The sequence below is a fragment of the Tympanuchus pallidicinctus genome, unplaced genomic scaffold (assembly GCF_026119805.1).
Source record: "Tympanuchus pallidicinctus isolate F22 unplaced genomic scaffold, pur_lepc_1.0 scaffold30, whole genome shotgun sequence".
Taxonomy (NCBI): Eukaryota; Metazoa; Chordata; class Aves; order Galliformes; family Phasianidae; genus Tympanuchus; species Tympanuchus pallidicinctus.
Genome location: NW_026294748.1, coordinates 3,547,149 through 3,567,158, shown reverse-complemented (window position 1 = coordinate 3,567,158; position 20,010 = coordinate 3,547,149). Strand labels below are relative to the sequence as shown.

Sequence of the window (20,010 nt, the reverse complement as noted above, 5' to 3'; positions counted from 1 at the left end):
TTTTTTCTTTTTTCCTCTCGTAATGTTCATACAAAACTGAAGAGAAATGCAATGGGGTTTTCCACCTGAAAGTTGACAGTAATAACCAGTATCACGGGCTGAGCAACAGCAACACAGCAGGCTTTAGAGCTCAGGTGTTACACTTTGGTTCATAGGCACAATGCATCTTCCTGACACACAAGAACAGCAAATCTCAGGTGCTTTTCATCAGTTCCAACATGTTGCTGGCTGCTTGTTCTGCACCTGCAGCAGAGGAGGCAGAGCTGGTTGGGATTCTGCAATGATGTTTCTTGCTCTGGAGGGGTGCTTTCCTCCAGTGAGTGCAGGAGGGTTGTTTGAGCTGGCTTTTGTTTGTGAACTTGTTACGATTCCCATCCTGCTGTCAGACTGCTGACAGGTCTTGCAGCTTTAAACCTGGGCTCGCACCTTACCAAGGGAAAAGCGTGCAGAGAAGCAAGCAGAATATTCTGCTGCTGAAGGCCAGGAGGAGATGTGCTCGTTAAGTGAAACAGAAGCGTTTGGCGTTGACAAAAAACCAGCAACAAGCAGCGATAGCTTTGGTTAAGGGAGGTGTTTTTATTCTGGCCAGCTGTTTTCAGAACTCTCCACCAAGTTGTGTCAGTAGTTCAGTCAGTTTAAGGGAAACAGACCTATTAGTGTACTGGGAATTGAGTGCTTCAGAAGGAAGGGAAACACATTTTGCAGCTCCTGATAGCATGAGCAGATAGCAGATATTAAGCTCCTAAACATTAATTCCTGAGTTGTTGATTTCTTGGGTGTTGCACAGTTGTATTTTCAGGGTTCCCTCTTGAATCACAAAAAAGCTTTGTTAAGTACAGATTCTTAACAGTGGAAGCCAAGATTTTCAGGGAGCAAAAGGTTATAACAGGACAGTTATGTGAATTGGTGAAGATGCTTCTGCTGCTCATTTGCAGTGATTCAATTTGCTAGTCAAAGAATTTGCTGTTAATCATCTTAAGAGGGCAGCCTAGAGCCTGGGAACAGAACTGACCTGTGCTCACACTGCTGGTTTATGAATGGATCCTGCAGTTGGAACTTGCCTATAAAAGAAGGGACAAACTGCAGTGAAAGGTACAGCTTGCATTCACACAGCAGTGACAGTGGAGTTCAGTGCTCGTGGAGCAGAGGCATGGAGGGGATATAGAGGGGCTGCTCTGGATGGTACAACTGTTCTGCTGATGCTGAACGGTCTGTCCTTTCTTTTCAAAGGGCAGGAACAGGATTTTAAAAGCATTAAAGTGTTTTTATAACTTCAGTCCTATTCTTCTCATAGGAATCATATTAGAAAGTTTGGAATCACATCTTTATTTTCAGCAGTTCAAAGTCAGTGAGCCCAATTATTTGCTCACCAGAAGACAAGCATCTTTCACTCGGAGGCCAGCAACGTCAATACTCAGCATTTTAGCCAAATAACGTGCAAAATGAAAAGGGCAAAAACATAAAGTGTTGTCTTTAGAGGCAGTGCAGGTATCAGAAATGTCAGGGTCCCTTCCATCACACAGTTCAAGCCATTAGAATTGCAAGAGCAAAATCTTCCCGAGGGTAATTTTGGGTAGGCTAAAGCAGGACAACACAATGGTTGGTGTCCAAGAGTAAAGCTCAGCTTTACAGTACTTTGTGGCACATCTTAAGCAACCAAAGAGGCTGACAAAAACTGAAGGAAAACATCTGAACTGGAACAGATCTATCGTAAGCCAGTCTGAGGTAGGCTTGGATTTAGGAATAGTGTTTGTGAAACTGTAGCCTGCAGTGTTATTCTATATGTTGGCATTGAAATTGACCCCAACCACCTGTTTGTTTTAGAATGTCAGCAACAGTGTCATGTAATCACAGCTTATGCTGTGATTCTAGGTTACACTGATACCTTCAGTCTCAGCTGGGTAACAAAAAACAGTCATAATGGGAATGAATTGATGAATCACTGTCACGTGGTTCCTTGTTGAGTGGTGAGATGCAAGCATTAATTAAATCACAAGCATAAAATACAGTGACAAGCTTAGCTTGAAAGTGAGTAATTGTTTAATGTGAGAAGGCAAACGTATTCTTCCCATACCAGAGGTCTTGTCTTCATGTTCTCTGAAATGCTTGCCCAAAGCCAGTGATGAAAGTCACCCAAGGAATCCTACATCACCATCACTTCCATTATCCTTTGCCAGCAGTACATGCAAGCATACCATCTACTGCACATTGTAATCTGTCCCTCTCAACTTCTTTCTTCCTGGTGCTTCGCATTTGCCCACCACAAGAAAAAAAAACAAAACAACAAACTTTCTTTCTTAAAGCTGTGATTCTCATCCTGAACATTTCATTGCTTTCAACATCTCTTTGCACTGCACTGTCAAACACATTGCTGCGAGTTCTCCCAGCAACCACAAAACAGAAGATGATTAATACCAACCTCTGACAATACTTGGCAGTTAATTATAGTTATGATCTAAGCACGTAAGACAGAGGCAGAACAACGCAGAGAAGCTTCTGTGGCTCTTTGCTTTGTTTCTTTTTCAGCATCAGCAAGGAGAAGCCTCCAGACCCACACATGTGTTGTTTAATTCTAAGTACAGAGGGCACATCCATTCTTTCAGACCAACCTAAGCAGCATTTTGTTAGATGTAACCAATCCAGGGCAACTTGTAATGAACTGACATAGGTGCCTTCAGGATTTCACACAGCAGCCAAGGGGGGAAACATGCTGTGTGTTAAGTGAGAGTAAACTGACATTTCCATGAACATTGTCTCCATTCTGCTTTGGTCATAAGGGAAAATATTTTAAGGAGGGTTGGCTTAAATCAATAGATTTATGACTTACCAGCCTGGTCCCTTGATTTAAAAGAAAAGCACGAAGATACACTATATTCTTGATGTGATTATGCACATAAAGACAGTAAAACCAGTCATCCTTTAAATAGATGCATGCCTTTCAAAATCCTCATATCCTGACTTGCCTTTAACTATTTTTCTCCCCCTTTATGAATACAGCTATTATGGGAAGCACACAAGAACACAATAGCTGGAAATGGTTTCCTTAGGGAAGATTAATCTCACTCTCCTATACATGCTGTCTCTCCAGCTTTCTGTCTAAGTACACTTACAATTCCCCATAAGCTATAGCAGAATGATTTGGCGCAGTCCTGTTATCTTTTGGTTGAAATTAAAGGAAGAGATCTGGGCTGTGTTCTTTTTCCAGTTCTTTTCAGCACTGCATTGCTTTTGAAGTTCAGTAACAGCTGCCCAACTAATCACATTTTACAGGAAGACTCCCTACATTTAAGAACTACATTATTAGAGATCAGCATCATGCATGTGGAACCTGACATATTTATTGCAGCAAAGCAACCATCAGAAATCTCTCTTACTGCATTTTGGAAGCAACCACTTTCACTGCACTCAACTAACACAAACCATGGAGCAGCTGGACATGAAGAAACTCTCAACAAGCATTAAAACATGCCCATTTATTGCTTCCAGTTGCATTGCACAGCAGTTCAACATAGCTTCAAACAGTGATGATCAGAGTGAGGTGCGCAGACAAGTAGAATTAATATGCCTTTGAAGTTACACAGAGGGATAGAATTACAAACTCCATAACCCTAGCTCAGGTATACATGCATGTGGAAAAAAAAGTAATTACATAAATATACTTCTTGTACTGAAAAATAAGTGTGTCCCTTCACCACCCCCCTGCTAGGGAAAGAAGGGGGTTGGTGCCACCTATGGAAAGCTGTGCACCAACTTGCTGTTCAGTCCCACTTTCTAAAGCAGGCTCCATAAACAACCTGCCCACTGTGCCCTTTAGGATACAGACTCCCACTGGTTACTTGTCCATCCTGGCTCCTTGCAGGATCAAGGCAGCAGACTCTTTGCTTTCCTGCAGACAAACCCTCAGCCTGCTCAGTGGTTGCTGCACCAGGCTCCATGTGCTCTTTCAGCGCTCCTCATCAGCAGGCTGTTTTCCCCCATTGCTAGCTTTGATCTCTTCCTTATCCTGCAGAGCAGTCTGGGTTCCTAGCAGGCAGGATGGTATCTCATTTGACATTTGTCCATCATCACCAACTTCAGTCTGTTCTTCAGCTTGCTCCAATTCAAAAGCATTTTCTTTCGTATACTCATAAAGAGGAACCTCTTTATCATGTTCCAACTGGGGATCAGGTGAGGCTTTAGCAGCAAAGTGTGCTTTCTCTTCTGCAGATTTCTGCACACTTGTGATGTCTTCTCTTGTCTCCATGGTCTTCAGAAGCAGCTCTGTCTCCTGCATTGTACACAAAGCAGCTGGGGACTCAGCTGCCTTCTCCACAGGCACTTCCTGATGATCCTTTCTCTCACAGGTTTCCTCTGAATCACACAGAGCTGTCGCATCTTCTTCTCCAGTAATTGACAGCCTGGACTCCATTCCAGCAGGCTGAACCTCACCTTGGGCTTCAGCACACACGTGGACTTCAGCCTTCACAGTTGTCTCTGTAAGAGGCCTCACTTCATCATCCCTGCAGCCGAGTTGCTCGTGGGGTATCCATCCACCAGCAGGATGCTCATCAGCTTGAGCTTTACCCATCTCTTGTAGATTGCCTGTGGCAGATTGGGCTTCTTGTTTTGGCTGTTCAGCAAGTTCCTGGCTCTTCATCCCCTCTGTGCTGGGTTTGGTTTCAGGGTCTTGTGGCCCCTCACTATTGTCTGCATCACTAGAAGAGGCACAAAGTGGGGCCTCAGTATGTTGTATGTTCAGAGATGCAGCTCCTGTGTCCTTTTTAGCTTGGGCAGCAGATTCACCTTCAGGGGTGTTTAAGGACTCTGCAAGAAGAGGTTCGGGGGCTCTGGGGGTCCTCCCTATGCGCGCTGAATAAAAATAGTTCTCCCCAGTCCACGTTGAAGCATCACAGGACGTACCTGCAGCCCCAGATGCCCTTTTCCCCTTGGTCTTACAAAAAATGACTTTCTTAGGGAACACACAGAGCCTCTTGTTCTTGCCAAGAAGACCACCCATTGCCAGAATGGAAAGGAACAGCCCAATTAATGCCTGCCTCCTGGAGCTGTAGGATGCACACAGACAGCAGATGAGCAGGAAACTCTCTTAAAGCAGCAGCTTCACACCTGGAAGACATGGATCCATTTGTAGGCATTAGTTATCATGTTTTCACATAACATCCTCCAGCTAATGTTATCAGAAGCTACGGAAGATAAATACAGGTGGAGCTGCTGTACAGTAATGATTTTTAACAGTCTGGGGAGAAAGAAAACAAGCTACCTATCAGTCAAACCAGATCACTCTTATAAATAGTTCCTCCTAAGCTTCTAGAAGCCATGCAGGCACTGCTGTTAGTTATCTTCCAGGAGATTGTAGTAGTGCCAGTAGGATTCCATTATATTGCAGACTCGTGTAGTAAAGCTGCAGTTAGTTCAATTGGAGCACATCTAAAGTGCCTAGACTACTAGTAAGAGCAACTACTAGTAGTGGCAGAGGCAAGGCAGACTGGAATAAGAGGGAAAAAAAAAAAAGGATATAGCATGACTTATTCCTTAATATTGAGAGAAGATGAGTCACCTCCAAGAGGCACAAAGCAAACCAAGAAAGCAACACCTCCCAGCACAAAGTAAATCTTGAGAACTGAATTGCAATCCCTTCCCTTATGCAAGGCAAGACCAAAAAACTGCTTGCACTCAAAGAGACTCTGGCTATGAAAGAGAAGAAGGAACCCATATTAAAAAAATAAACAAACGTGGAGCTCATAGCACTCACTCCATAGCCACTTCCTTACCAATGCAATCATCCTAATGAGCACCTGGGAGAGGAAGGCACCAGCCTTCTCTTAAATAGGAGGAGGTGGTCACACTCATTTTCTCCCCCATTTGGCTCTCAGTGTTAGTTCCTGCAGGTTCTGAAGTTCCCCCCCTTCTTCTTCCTTGCTGTTTTCCCCAGTCATTTCATGGCCATTGTAAACAGCATATGGCTGCACACAGCAGGGGTTGGAAGTGGATGAGCATGGCTGATACAAGATTCGTTTGGTTATTGTTGTTTTGTAATGGTCATTGCCAATTAAAACTAAAGATTATAACAGTGCAGTCGTGGACAATGGAAACTGACCTCAATTTATAACTTTAAGTCTGCAGAAGCAGAAGGACAGGTGTATGGAATGCAGTCAGTGCTTTAACTTACAAATCGTAGAATCATAGAATGGCCTGAGTTGAAAAGGAGCACAGTGCTCCTCCAGTTCCAACCCCTACTGTGTGCAGGTCACCAACCAGCAGCCCAGGCTGACCAGAGCCACGTCCAGCCTGGCCTTGAATGCCTGCAGGGATGGGGCATCCACAGCCTCTGTGCAACCTGTTCCAGTGCCTCACCACCCTCTGGGTGAAAAAAAAAGGATGTAAGTGAACCTGCAGTCTTTATATTATTTTATACTGGGCAGTTAGGAATGAAAAATTATCCCCCTTACTGCTTTTGTGCTGTCTTCAACTGACTGAGACAGGCAATGAGCTATTTTACAGTGGCTACAGATTGTTTTAATGTTTCCAGCCATAGCTGATCACCCTCTGTTGGCATTAATGTTACAGTATCACTCTGGTTGTGTTTACTTACTGGGAGTTAAAAGAGATCACATAGGCAAAAAACAAAAGCAAATATCCAGTAAATGCAAACTAAACCCAGAGACGTGGGCATAAAGGCAGATCCTAAATATGCACTGCCAGCAGCAATGGATCTGAACAGGAACAGGAGGGTCAAAGTAGCTGGATTCCAGGCTGTTTTTATATATTTTTAAGTGAACCTATTTCTTTTGATGGCAAATCTGGTTCAGCATCCTACACTTAGTCTAGTTATTGTGGTTCCATTGATACAGAAATGCAGCAGAAGTTCAGGTGAGGTTACTCCATGCGTGCTGCCCATTGAACCATGAGGTACAGCGTCCATCTCTTGCTGTTTAAATGTGGAACTTTTGAGTTAATATTTTTACCACATGTGAGAAGAAGAATTACTCCTGGCTACAAGTGTTGTGGGTACTCATTTCTGTATTTCATGCAAGGGAAAAATGCTCAGTTGTCACCGTTTCAACAAGTGCTGGACATCTTTCTGGGAAGGAATTTTTCCTTACCGTTGTATTGTTTTGAAATGAGACAGCCCAGCTTGGCTTTGAAACAATGCTGAAAATTTCTTACATGTGAGACACTAAGGAAGATGGCAGTGTAACCCATGGGGGAGGAAAGAACGGTCAGAGCAGTCAGGTCTCTCTTGGCTAGATTTCACTTTTCTCCCAAAAGCCTTTTGTGATCTCCGCTACTTCGATGCATTTAAAAGGCAGTTCTACAAAAACACAGACCTGATCCTCTGACAAATACAAATAGCCATAGACCTTAAGAGGAGCGTGGCTCAGGTGTCAGCTCAGGGTTGGGTTGAATGACTGAATGCCATGGAATGGTTACAAAGCTGTTCAGATGGCACCATCACTTGTAAGGAGCGTGCTGCTGTCAGTGCAGAGCACTGATCTCTGTGTTGGGTTTTTCGAGTTCAAGTTGTTCCTTCTTCCTAGAACTGTCTCTTCCTTGCTGTGCACATGGCAGGGCCTCTCTGCGCATTAACTGTGGCATTTAGATATACTGGATGATCTGCCCAGGGGCATCTCTCATTCATTCATCATTCATGCTGACATTACAACTGAATGACAAGCTCTGTTCGAAGGATTTTCTGTTCAAAGAGCGAGAAGGGCATTCGGAGAGTGAGCTCTGCAGCACCATTTGGATGCCAGCACTTAGCTTTTCCCAACAGTTCCCAAAGTTTGGACAGTTTCTGCTTTCCCCTTGATCCCAGGCTAAGAAGCCACGCTCTTAAACCCTCAAACAGTGAGGAAACTTCTCATACAGTGCAGTAACTTCTTATCCCCCCGCATAACAGAATTAACTTATCAGCCCATAGGCAGGCGTGAACGTGATTGAGTTTAATTTCTCTTGGGATTACCTACTCAAGCCTCTCTCCTGCCTGAAGTTCTATGTTACTGGGGCATATTTGGGGGGAGGTAGCAGTTATCTCACCCAGCTCCCTGCTGAGCAGCCCTTAGAAACAAGCTTTAGCAGTAAGGACTGCATGACTTTAGCAGAACAAATCAAGTAAGACAAGCAAGTTGGAGAATGTGAAAAGTTGAGCTTGCAGCAGGCTTTGCAGAAGAGTGCTTTTTGTAATGGCTCCCTGCTTTTAGGTCTGAGAAACCTCTTGTTCATCATTGCTACAGAGATTGCCTACCTAAGCAAGAACTGCGGTTTATCAGCCTTTTAAGTAATAGAAAAACACTACAGGTGTCTCTCTCTTTGCAGCACACAGAATCTTAACTAAGGGAGGATGTGTTTGGAAATCTGACTTATAGGGTGATTTGTCAGCTGTAGTGTGGTTGGAGGGAGGGAAGTCCAGGTGCTGAAGAAAGCTTATCCTACTCCCAAAGTACTTTCTTCAAAGTATGGAGTGGCATCCATCCCATGTCAACTCATTTAGCATATTCAGCTCTCAGCCCCTCAGCTACATGCAAGTAGAAATAAAATAAATCAGTGTGATATATTTTCTTTCAACTTTCTCCTCAGCATTATTTAAAGTCCTGATCCTCAGGCACATTAGAAAACATGCAAGAGTTCCAGCATGCCTTCATAGCCCCCTCCCACGTATACATCTGGGCACGTTAGTTCAGATGGTCATCAGGTTTTGTAAAAGGACTTCCTGAGAAGACTGTCACCATTTATCACCTGAAGTGTGGACAGAAAGGTTCAGCATAGTTTGCCTTTTTTTTTTTTTTTTCTAAACTAAGAAGGGCTCAACAATTGAAACACATTCAGCATGTTTTTGCCATGATCTTAAAACATTTTTATTGGTATTATGAAGTTATGAACATTAAAAGTCAGTAGATTTAAACTGCAATACACCGACTTATGCATTCTGGTTAAGACTACATTTAAGTTCTGCACGAAGTACAGGTTGTATGAGCACTTCAACTATTACAAGAAATACAAAGAAGAAACCAGAATATTATTTCATTGGCTTCAAATGAAAATTTGTTCAGTGCTTACAAAATAACAGTCACCAAATGTGTAAGTATAAAAGGAGGTAGTTGGAACATTTGATTTAGAGGTGGCAGTGAGCCACAGAAGGCGTTCGACTGTGCAAGGTTAGAGGAGCTTTTGTCTGTTCTGTTCCCAGACTCTCAAGACTTTGAGCTGAAACCTCATGTCATTATACTACACTGGGGGATGCAGTGCTCAGCATTTCTTCAGTGAAACCACTGTTGAAGCGAATCACTCCTCTCCCAGTAAAGCAAGATCTGAAAATCAGCCACTAAAAGTACAACCAACCTATAATCCAGGAAAATATCTAGAAACATCTATTGCACACCTCACACATCTCTTTAGCAAAGTCACTTTTTGAAGTCCAGAACACACTTGGAAAAAAAACCACTGGGTCCAAAAGGCTGAGATAGCTCATTCCTTTTTGGCCAAGATTCCTAAAGGCACTGAACACCAATCCATTGATCCTCACGTATCTCAAGCTTCAGCATTTTCAGCCTGTACATCTCCTTCACTGCCAGGCATGAAGTGCCCAGGCAGGAAGGGTGCCACACTAAGACACTCAGCTTCTTCCTCTGCAGGCTCCTGGGCACAAAGCAGTTCTTCTGGAAGCTGCAGCATTTGTTGCACAACCCTCTCCTGTGGCTCTGCCTCATCTGCTGGAATTTCTAGCTCGCATTCCCTGCTCTCTTCACTTCCCACTGTATCACTGAGGACTTGCTGGTCTTCATCACTTAAAACCTCACTCAATTCAGCAGATTCTGCACAGCTTTGGCTCTGCACCCCTTGTGCAGCTGGCACACCAGACTGAGTCTCTTGCTGTAAGAAGTCAAGCAGCTGGTTGGCTGACCCTTCTGGATATAGGGTTTCTTGTGGCACTGCAGAAGTAGAGTGCATCTCTGCCACAGCATTCACTATGGCTTCTGAAGGATCCACTATGTTCTCAATCTCCTCTGCAGCCTGCACATTCATTAGAGAAGCAGCCTTTGCAGGAGATGGGATCTGGACACTCTCAGTGAGTTGAGTTCTTCCTTCAGCAAGGCCAGCCCTGCCTGCCTGCTCTGTGTGCCCAGCAGGAAGGTTGGTCTCAGCCTCTTCTGCCATCTTTTGCACGGCACAGAGTGGCGAGTTCCATCCTGTGAAACTCTCACCAGTCTCCATGGGACGCTTGATCTCAAAGTCTTGAGCAGCTGCAGATTTCCATGCGCTTTCCATGAGCTCAAGAATATTTATTTCTTGGGGAGTTATTCCAGCATACGGGCCATCCTCACTGCCAGCCCCAGCCTGTTCAGCAGGCTGTCCTATATCTGCAACAAGCTTCAGATCCTGAGCTGTGTGCATAGCCAGCTGGGCCTCATCATAAGGAGTAGGTTTTATTTTCTCTTCTGTATTACATGCTTTCTCTCCTTCTTGCTGATCCAGAACTTCAGCCTCTTCTTTGGTCTCCCTGTCTGAGGATGCCACCAAGAAATCCACAGAGCTCCAGGCTGCCTTCTGTTCCTCAGTCATTCCCACAGGATCTGCAGGACAGCAGGTCTCCATGCTCTCCTCTGCAGTATCAGCTGACAGCTGTTGGTCCCGGCAGAATGACTGAGCTTCTTCAGAGATTTGTTCAGAGGCTTCCAGGGCCGGTGGGGAAGGCTGTGTATCAGTGTGCATTGGTGTGTCCCCTGAGGTGTGCAGAATTGGCTTGGTCTCACTACTCTCCTCATTCACTTCCTCCTGCTTCTTATAACTCCCGCAGGTCCCACAGCAGGTCTGCATGCTGAAGTTGCTCCCCATGCTGTCGCTCAACAGAACCTGCAGGAAAAAAGAAAACCTGTTTATTTTAACTGTTCCACAACAGCATTTGCTACACCAAAGGCTCCTTGGCTTAGCTCCTAGAGTGGTCTGTGTACACACTGTGAAGACTATGAGGTCCTACATGACACACCAAAACTGCAGTGTTCCTACACACGAGGTCATCTCCATAGCACACCCTAAGCAAATACAGGTTTGATAGAAGGGCAGCGTTACTACGTTTATTGAGGGTAACAGATCTGCAGTGCTAACACAGTTCTGGTGCATCTGCCTCAGCTCTTAATCAGGGATTCATGTCACCCACATTTATTAGTTGTGAGGTGGCAATCAACACCAAGCAATTTCTGGTGCTAATCCCAGGAGTAACGCAGTTCAGATGGAGTTTGTTTGCAGCAGCAACTCCTTCAGCCCTAATGGGAAACTGAACTCATGCTTTCAGCTGGAGATCGTATAGAAGGAAAATAACAAGTCAGTGCCTTTGTTAAGGATGAGTGACTTTAACTATGCACAGTTAGTCTCTGTCAACAAAAGTCTCTTGTTCTGATTGAAGCCATTTGGACTTGTTTTATTTCTATAAAGGCAGCATCAGACTGTGGGCTAAGGCTGAGGCCACACTGTAATTCCTCAGCTATATCTTGCAGTAGGGCCCATTATTTCAGAGCACCATATTTTAGCAGCCATCCAACCTTCCCACCAGAAGCACAGGATTACGTTTACAAAAAACATTTGAAAAATAAGGAACTGCAAGATATTAAATTCTACAAAACACATTCAAGTACTAAAAGCTTTCTGAAGCCAAAGCTTATCTTTTGGCTCTTACTGGATCACATTGCTTTTCTTAGACTTCCATTAGTCAGGTGGTTTCCTTCAACTCTCTGTACTTGTGCTCATTTAAAATGAAAGAAAAAACAGATAGCTTTCTCAATAAATAAGTGCAACCTCTAAGTACTCCATTGGAAGTTAAACCATTGCATTAGAAGGAGCTGCAGGTTTCAGTAACACTTCCAGCATCTAAAATCAAACTAAAAGCTACCAGCATACAACCATGTGAGGACCTGCACTTATCTAAAAGCCATCTAGGATGATCTCAACCTCTTCACATTTGCTTATATCCCCAATTTCTTCTAACAGCAGATACCATAATTAACTCCTTTGAAATAGAGAGTTGAATTAAAATACAAAGCTTAGATGAAATTGAGAACTTACCAGCCTCTAACAGGTAAAAAACAACAGAACACAACACAAACCTCCTAATTATCTTTTGGGCCTCAAACTCAGCTTATATAGTACTAAGGGGCCACACAAAACCAATCCCCCCAACTCCATGGGCAGCAATTCCCTGAATATTTAGTTCCCTTCCACTCTCATTCCCTTCTGGGAACAGCTGTTGTGGTTGCCTGCTTTATTTTACAGCTGAAGGTACTTTATTGGCAATTTTGTGGTTTGTTTTGTTTTGTTTTTATCAGAGGGTAAAGTAAAACTAAAATGCAGTTTCTGTTTATTGCAAATGAGTGATCACTAGCAATATACTGTAACAACATGCTGTTGTAAAGCAAGGCATGCAGAGGCATATTTGAGAGCATTTTTCAAGGATCAGGTTGTGTTGGGCAGTTAGGGTTAGGGTGAGGGTTAGGGTTAGGGTTAGGGTTAGGGTTAGGGTTAGGGTTAGGGTTAGGCTTTTCCTCAGCTCCACCTGCTATCTTCAAAGAGGGTGAGTTCAGATGTTCATTTGCTTTGCTGTAGTGGAAGTGGGGCTGGGCATCTTTGAGGCTGATCTCACTTGCATCATTAGTAGGCTCAGATGTAGCGGAATGATGTTGCCTCTGTGAAATGGAAAGGCCAACTCTTGGACAACAGAAAGATATAGGAGCAGTGGGAGTCTTCATCATACACAAGGCCCAGCAGGTGATGCAGGAAGAATAAAGCTTTGCTTCTATTTCCTCAAGACTAAACACTCAAAGTGTCGTGGATTTGCTCAGGCTGATGTCATTGCTGGAGGACCAGGAATTACCCAGGTCACAGTCAGCATGGGGCATGGACTGCCACTGCTGAGAGGTGCATTGAGAATAGAAGTGAAGTCAGTGTGTTGACAGATCTCCGTTAACACAAAATTGCAGCTAAAATAATGGTTATAAAGAAGGCGTTTTATTTATGTTTCATCCTCCATCTTCAATAAGAAGACTGGGATGTGTTAAACAAATAGGAGAAAAAAAAAGTAAGGTTTTCCTTATGAGATTTTGACTGTTTCTTATTATTTTAGTTCTCACTGCCTCTAAGGGAGTCCTTAGTCTGCCTTCACTAATTGTCCCATTACTTTTACCACCTGTAAGGATGACAGAAGGTGTTTGGGCCCATAGCTCAGTACATGAATGAAACCTGCCTCAGCAAGCCTAATCTGAGAAAAAGATTGAGTCAAAACTGGATGAACAAGCTGCTAAGCTTAAGAAGATCAAAGTTGCCTGTTTTACAGCTGTTCTCCTGTTCTCCATCTCTGGTTGACTTTAGAGGGGAAACATCAGTCCTGCAAGTACATGCATCATTGATCACAGCATTCGCCTGGTAGGGGTAGCTTACATCTTGCCCCACTTGACATTCAAAGCTGTGCTAGAGGCTGCATGTTTGATATGTAGTTTGCATATCTAAGTAAATACAAAATAGATACAAAACTCTTTTATGCAGTGCTTTTCTAATAGGACAGCTTCGATTGAAATTGAGCAGCGATGTAAATATGGTGTTTAAAACAGCAGGACGAAGCTCTGAAGTTACAGGATTGGAAGATCCTGTCCTTTGGTGAGGGCATCCCATTCTCAGTGTACAAGCTGATAGCATTGCCAGCGAGGAGAGCAGGTTTGAGTTGGATGTACCTGGAAAAGAATACTGCAGAGCTGCCAGAGGATGGATGTAGATGACAAAAGCTAGGTAATACTTTGTACTCAAAAACAAGACCTGATCTAAAGCGTTAGGTTATGGCAAAGCTAGGGCGAGTAACTGAAGCACTTAAGTCGTATTTCACTTGGAAATGAGGGCAAATGAAGGTTACTTGTGAGTAGAGGCATCAAGAGGATATGTATCCCGTTTAATTGAAAGATAGCCAAGTGTGTATGTACCAGGTCTGGTTACATATTTAGTAACATCTAAATGGTCATTGTCTTACAAGCACGTGTGTAAGCAGACAAAGATACATAGCTGCCAGTTTTGTGACAGTATTTTACTTCCTTATTGAATTCTGGATATGTGGAGCATACGTATGTGTACACAGACACCAAAGCACATTTAGACGTGGTTGTTTTTTTTGATAAACTGCCATATTTTTGTTCCAGCATCAAGAACAAGGTTTAAGGCTTCTGAGTGCTGTTTTTGGTCTTGCAGCACACCTTCATCACTCTCTTCCTCATGCAGGGCAGCCTATCACGAGGCCCCTGGTGCTCATTTTCCCACTTCCTTGCACCCTGCAGCATCCTGGACTTCTGTAGTCTCCTCTTCAGCCAGTCAGCTCATCTCTGATTTTTATATTGTTACAGTCAAGACATTGATTTTGAAAGGGAGAAGGAAGATTTAATATGAAGGATTATGTGTTTATTTATGTTTTGTTACACAAGAATAGAGCAAAAGTTTCTGAGACAAAGCATGGACTTTCCCTTTGTAGGGTAAATAACAGCATGTGAATTCACCTCCTGTAAGCTTGAATCAAAATTGCTTTAGCAGGCTTTGAGAGCTTTCTGATAGGTACTTAATCACAGCAATATATCAATAGGTGTTTACATTGCCCCTTCATTTTTTTATTAGCAGGTGGTACAGAAACATAAACCACTCGCATCAGGGAGAACAGCTCCACCACATCCTCCAGTAGAAGATAAGCACAGGGCAAAGCATTTAAGTATTACCGTTCCAATACTTCAGCATACATCAAGACAAGCTACCAGCCCCATCCCCAAGGCTTCACACGGTGCTTCTTCACGTGTCCATGAATATTAGTTCCATTACTCAGTTCCTCCTCACACCATTCTCTTTTGTATCACACAAAATGCTATTTAACATCACTTAAAATATTCTTAGATCGGTGCCTGTAACATTTTATTTGAATAACATTGGTTTATGACTCTTGACAAAGCACATTAGAACAGGAAAAGGGAAAGAAACAGATGAGAAGCCTTATTTCATGTGGATACTTTTGCATTTACAGCATTAGAAAAGAGCACACAGACCTACTATCAGAAAGGCTGTTACACTTCTCTTGCAAAAGCTTACTTATTTGACCTGACAGACCAACTTTAAAGGCATGCATACACTTGTCAGAGCACTCATAGCCCCACTCTGTTCATACAGCTACAGAAACCAAGTTGTTCTGCAGCTGGCCATAGGGAACAAGAGGTGCACAGCCCAGGTTACTGACAAGTACTCATCCTCTGCTTTGCCCGCTGTCAAGACCTGGTACAATACAAGCTCACTGCTGCCTGGAAGCAAATCTGTTACAATAGCATCTTACAGGTGCAGATGGATTTGTGATTCCCAAGCAGGTCCCAGTCACCTACCAGTGAACTGCAGCTGAATCCCCCAGTGTGGCAATGCACCAGGTTGCCTGTGGGCACTGTGAGGAGGATGCAGTGTATTTATCAGCTCCCAGTGCCCAAACCATTTCCCAGCCTCTTCATTCTATGTGTACGTGTGTACTGAATTGAATACTGTAACATCCCAGAGCCTGCCAAAAAAAAAAAAAAAAAAAAAAAAAGGAGCTATTTCTTTCCTTGTAGCTGCTCATCACATCCCACTGCTAGCCTTGGTTTGACCTGTCTGCCCATCATGAGCCTAGCACTTGAGCTGTCTATTCATGCTAATAGGGAACAGGATTCTGGATTTTATATCAAATATAGTTTATATCAACACAGGTAAGCAAATTTAGCTCACTTAAGACTGAGCTAGCAGGTAATAAATCCTAGCATCTAGAGAAATGCCTTATGCTATCCCTATTCCTCATTATAGCAATACACTCTAGAAGAGAAGCATTTTGTACAGGCATGCAGGACAGCTGAGTGTGTCTATAACTCACATTGAGCACCAGATGCTTGGAAGCCTACATTGACTGAAGGAAAAAGGCAGTGGTGAAAGGTGACCGTGTCTTTAGATCATAGACATGATGTGAAAAAGATGCTTTTTGCTTCAGATACCTTAAATCACGTTCCCCACCTTAATCTGTACTGGACTGAGTAAAAATGGGGTTAGCAAAAAGATAGATCAAACAGCTTGAGACAACAGCATCATAAGTGAAAGCAGATGAAAAAATAATGAAGCTGCTTTCAACTCAAGTGAAACTTCAGAGGGGAGAGAGCACAGGTTTAGAAATGCTTTGAAGAGTCATGTTGCAAACATCTCAGTTTTCTTTTCAAGTGTGAATTTCAAAACAGTCTGAACCTCAATTAGAGAGCAAGGCATTTCCACCTTATGACAGTCATGGCCAAGGACTTTGTTCTGTTACTGCAGCCTCAGAGCACAGTAACTGCAGGAGAGCTGCGCTACCTCTGTTTATAGGCTGAGGTCTTTTTGCCCAGCACAACTCTTAATCCAAAGAGATCCCTCAAGTCTAGGTAGAGCATTACCAAAAAATTACTTCAGTGATAAGTGGATGGCATCCAGGTTATAAACACTCAGGTTACAGAACACCCATTACAAAGCTCAGGTTTCTTCAGTTCCTGCATTTGCCTTCATTTTACTGAGACTACCTGCATCTCTCAAATAACTTCATTTGTGTTCAAGTTGCAAGACTGTAGAATTATCTGCGTCTTGAGCAAGTCTTGGTAGTACAGTGCTCAATGCATTCAGCAACCTCATTGATGCTATGTAATACTGCACATGAAGAACTCATTTTAAGCTCAGTATGTCACTAGATCATAACAGACAGCTTCTAGCAGGGTAACAGTTTCCTAAAAGAGTGTTGTATCTGGTTTATATTTCATATATACATGGGCCAGAGTCAGTATGGTTAAGATATGCACCTGCTAGGAGTAGTTATCTCAAGCCACAGGAGATCATCCAGCACAGGGAAAAGATGTCCATTCCCAAGTAAGGCTATTTCCTATGTTAAATACATGAATATCTGCTGTTGTCCATTAACTAGTCCATGATGCAGTGTACAGAAGGACAATTTTTATGAGCCGTTTCCTCCCCCACCTCCAGCACAGAGGACTTGCTCTTGGGTCACTCTTACAGTCTTTTGCTTGCATCTGGAGAAGCCTGGCGGTGCTGACAGGTTCCTTTAGGCATCTCTTTGGCAGCATCCTGGAAGTCCCCAGACTTTGGAGGATGTGCAGCAGTCTCTGGAGCTTCTTTCTCCACCCGCTTGGATGTTTTTTTGTAAACCACAATGAAGGGCTCCTTACTGAGTTGCATTCCCATGTTCACAGGTGTCCCTGCAGGGAAGCAGTGCACGTCTCCTGCTCAGCAGCAGTGAGCTTGCTGCCTCAGGAGCAGCCAACAGGCCTGTATAAAAAGGGGGAGTTCAAAATCACATTAGATGTATTTATCCTTGGGGCACAGTGGACAACAGTTTTCACTCACTAACTGCTCGGAGATCCTATATTATCCTAATGATTATATTGCATATAGCTGACTCAGTATAGCCAGGATAGCCCCATAATTGAGAAGAAAAGCCACCTCTGGAGGACAATTGTAAATACCTATCAAGATCATCCTAATAGAAGTGAGTGATGTTGGCAGCAACACAGACCACAACTCATCACTGCAGCTTCTCAATCTGTTAGGAGAGTATACATCCTACTGCTGACAATAACAGAACTGCAAAGTGCAGTTGGGCTGTGTTATTGTCTCCCCCCCAGTTACACATGCCTTACTGATGGTTGCCCATCAGCAGTTGTTCATTCACTGCAGCATTTCATGATGCCAAGTCAGGCTGCAAAGTACCCCTGTGTGTTACAGAGCTCACTTTGTATAGGTTTCCTAGCATAATGTGAATGGTTATATCTGTTAGTTAGTCTTACAGCTCTCAAGTTTGCCCTTAGTTTCCAAACCCAATAAAATCACATCTGTAATCAAGCAGAACATCACAGCAGGCTGTTAATTTAGGAGATAAAGCCTGTAGTGCTGTTCAGCATCCCAGGCCAACTGCCACATGAATGCAAGGCCAGTAAGTGATATATCCTGGCTATAATTTGAGCTTAGCTCCTTTGTATTCACCACTCCATATCATTATGGAACTTCCAGGCACCATGCTGTGACCCGAAGATAATTGAGGTACATCCTCAGGGACAAAAGGGCTTTTGTGGCAGAGCACTTCTAGAAGGGCACAGAGGCTGAAGACTGCCACAATACCAAGCGTGGCCCCAAAGTTCAGACTGTTCTCCCCTTAACAGCTGTGAAGCCTCACTTGTGCACATAGCAGAACCAGTAGGGCTGCAGAGAAGTGTTTTCCATCAATTAAGCTGCTTTGAGTAGCTAATAGAAAGGGAGGTCGTTACAAGATAACAAGCCTCAGACCAGGATTAACGTGATTAAAGTGGCATTGGGAAATAACTGCTGACAGTTCTAGATTTGGGGTGAAAAGCTGCAGACTTCTTGGGAAGAAAACAAGCGCTGTCTTGACCTCCAGTTGTCACAAACATCATGAGCATCAGCTGACAATGCCATATGAGCTCACCTATCACCTTATTGCTTTCATTTCTGGGCTGAGAGTCAGCCTCTGCATGCCATGAGTACTGGCAAGCACATGAGCTACACCTTCCATTACATCTCTCTTTTCCACAAGATGACATAGACGTGTCCCTAAGCACATCTCCCTTTACTCAGATTATTGAGAGACAGTCTTTCACTGAACCACTGTATTCCAAATTGAGATAGCAATAGAGGAGAAACCCTAGAAATCCAGTGATCACACAAGCACTCTGCACTCCAGCACCAGCAGTGCGTCTCAGCATGAAAATCACAGCACCCACCTATTAGATTTTAAAACGTGAGCAGATTTAGGACTCAAGCATTAGTGCTCAAATGCATTAAGTTTAAGACCCTACACCTCATGCAGGGTCAGAACCTCCCTTCTCTTTGTCCCTTTCATCCAAAAGAGAGAACTTGCTGAAGAGTTCTCCATACCTACATCATGGTAGCAGCTACTTACAAAAGCTACAGAAAGTCCTCTGGAGAGCAGCTACACATCTCAAGATTGCATTTATACGAGCAAGTAACATTTGCAGCAACACAACCATCATCCCAGGTAGCCCCTAATCCAATCAAGTCACAAGAACAGCACGAGCAGATTTTGTTTGCTTTGCTTTTCCCTGACTACAATTATTACTCTCAAATTGCAGCACGCAGCACTTCATCAGTGATTGATGGCTAAAGAGACCTCTATGGAACAAACTGAATTGCACCAGCAAATATAAAATAAACAACAAAGAGTGCCTGCAAACACCAAGACCTTTGAATTGCTTGAGTCCTGACCTGGTTACTCTTCATCTACAATTATGCTGAAAAATGCATAATTTGTAATGGTTCTTTGTGCTACAGCTGCCTCATGCTGCATCAGTAAGTAAGAAGCTCACTTAACTGGACTCTGAGTTTAATTAAAGGCACCATCAAAACTCATCAAGGCCCAAACATCGCACAGCATGCATTCCTGAAGCTATATTGCTAGAGCTGAGGAAAAAAAAGTTGTTAAGCTCTTCAAAACCCAAATAAAGGCCCTTTCATTACTGTGAGAAAAGCAGCAAAAAAGGAATCAGAAAGCATTACTAATGTGAATCAAATGCAAAAAATAAAAGTGCCAGAAACATCACTGCAGCAAGACCAACATTTACAAGGCAGCATCGTGAATTTGCTGATAGAACATACCAGAAAACCCAAAGCTCAGGGTCTCCTGCTGCAGCACTGATTGCGCCTCCTGCACTCCAGGTGCTGATTTCAGTGACTGAAAGGGCCACAGCTGTGCCTCAAAAAGCAGAGCAGCCCCACAGGTGCTGCCACTCAGCATCAACCCCACAAAGCACAGGTGGCACAGAGGGGTGCTGCTGCTTCCCTTATTTATAGCCATGCAGGGGGTGGGTATTTATAGTGCCCTCTCTGGAGCAGTGTTTGCAGGTGGTTGTGGGGTGAGGAGTTGGTTGGGGTGCTTTTGTGGAAGGGGGGCTGTTTGTGGCTGGGCTTTTATACTTTTTTTTT

General features: G+C 43.5%; 2 protein-coding genes and 1 long non-coding RNA gene across 3 annotated transcripts; all 3 read right to left on the bottom strand.

The window, feature by feature from the left end:
- Nucleotides 1-3,404: 3,404 nt before the first annotated feature.
- On the bottom strand, nucleotides 3,405-5,806 carry LOC128087630 (uncharacterized). The gene is made up of 2 exons (XM_052697379.1): nucleotides 5,769-5,806; nucleotides 3,405-5,103 (listed from the first exon to the last, which is right to left on the bottom strand). Exon 2 carries the CDS (start codon nucleotides 4,994-4,996, stop codon nucleotides 3,944-3,946), a length of 1,053 nt encoding a protein of 350 aa, XP_052553339.1. The 5' UTR covers nucleotides 4,997-5,103; nucleotides 5,769-5,806; the 3' UTR covers nucleotides 3,405-3,943.
- Nucleotides 5,807-8,827: 3,021 nt separating this feature from the next.
- Nucleotides 8,828-12,179, bottom strand: LOC128087631 (uncharacterized). Its single transcript, XM_052697380.1, has 2 exons — nucleotides 12,055-12,179; nucleotides 8,828-10,848 (listed from the first exon to the last, which is right to left on the bottom strand). Exon 2 carries the CDS (start codon nucleotides 10,828-10,830, stop codon nucleotides 9,526-9,528), a length of 1,305 nt encoding a protein of 434 aa, XP_052553340.1. The 5' UTR covers nucleotides 10,831-10,848; nucleotides 12,055-12,179; the 3' UTR covers nucleotides 8,828-9,525.
- Nucleotides 12,180-14,402: 2,223 nt separating this feature from the next.
- LOC128087610 (uncharacterized) lies at nucleotides 14,403-19,926 on the bottom strand. Its single transcript, XR_008209905.1, has 2 exons — nucleotides 19,684-19,926; nucleotides 14,403-17,322 (listed from the first exon to the last, which is right to left on the bottom strand). It is a non-coding gene; the product is annotated as an uncharacterized LOC128087610 (long non-coding RNA).
- Between the last annotated feature and the right edge of the window lie 84 nt (nucleotides 19,927-20,010).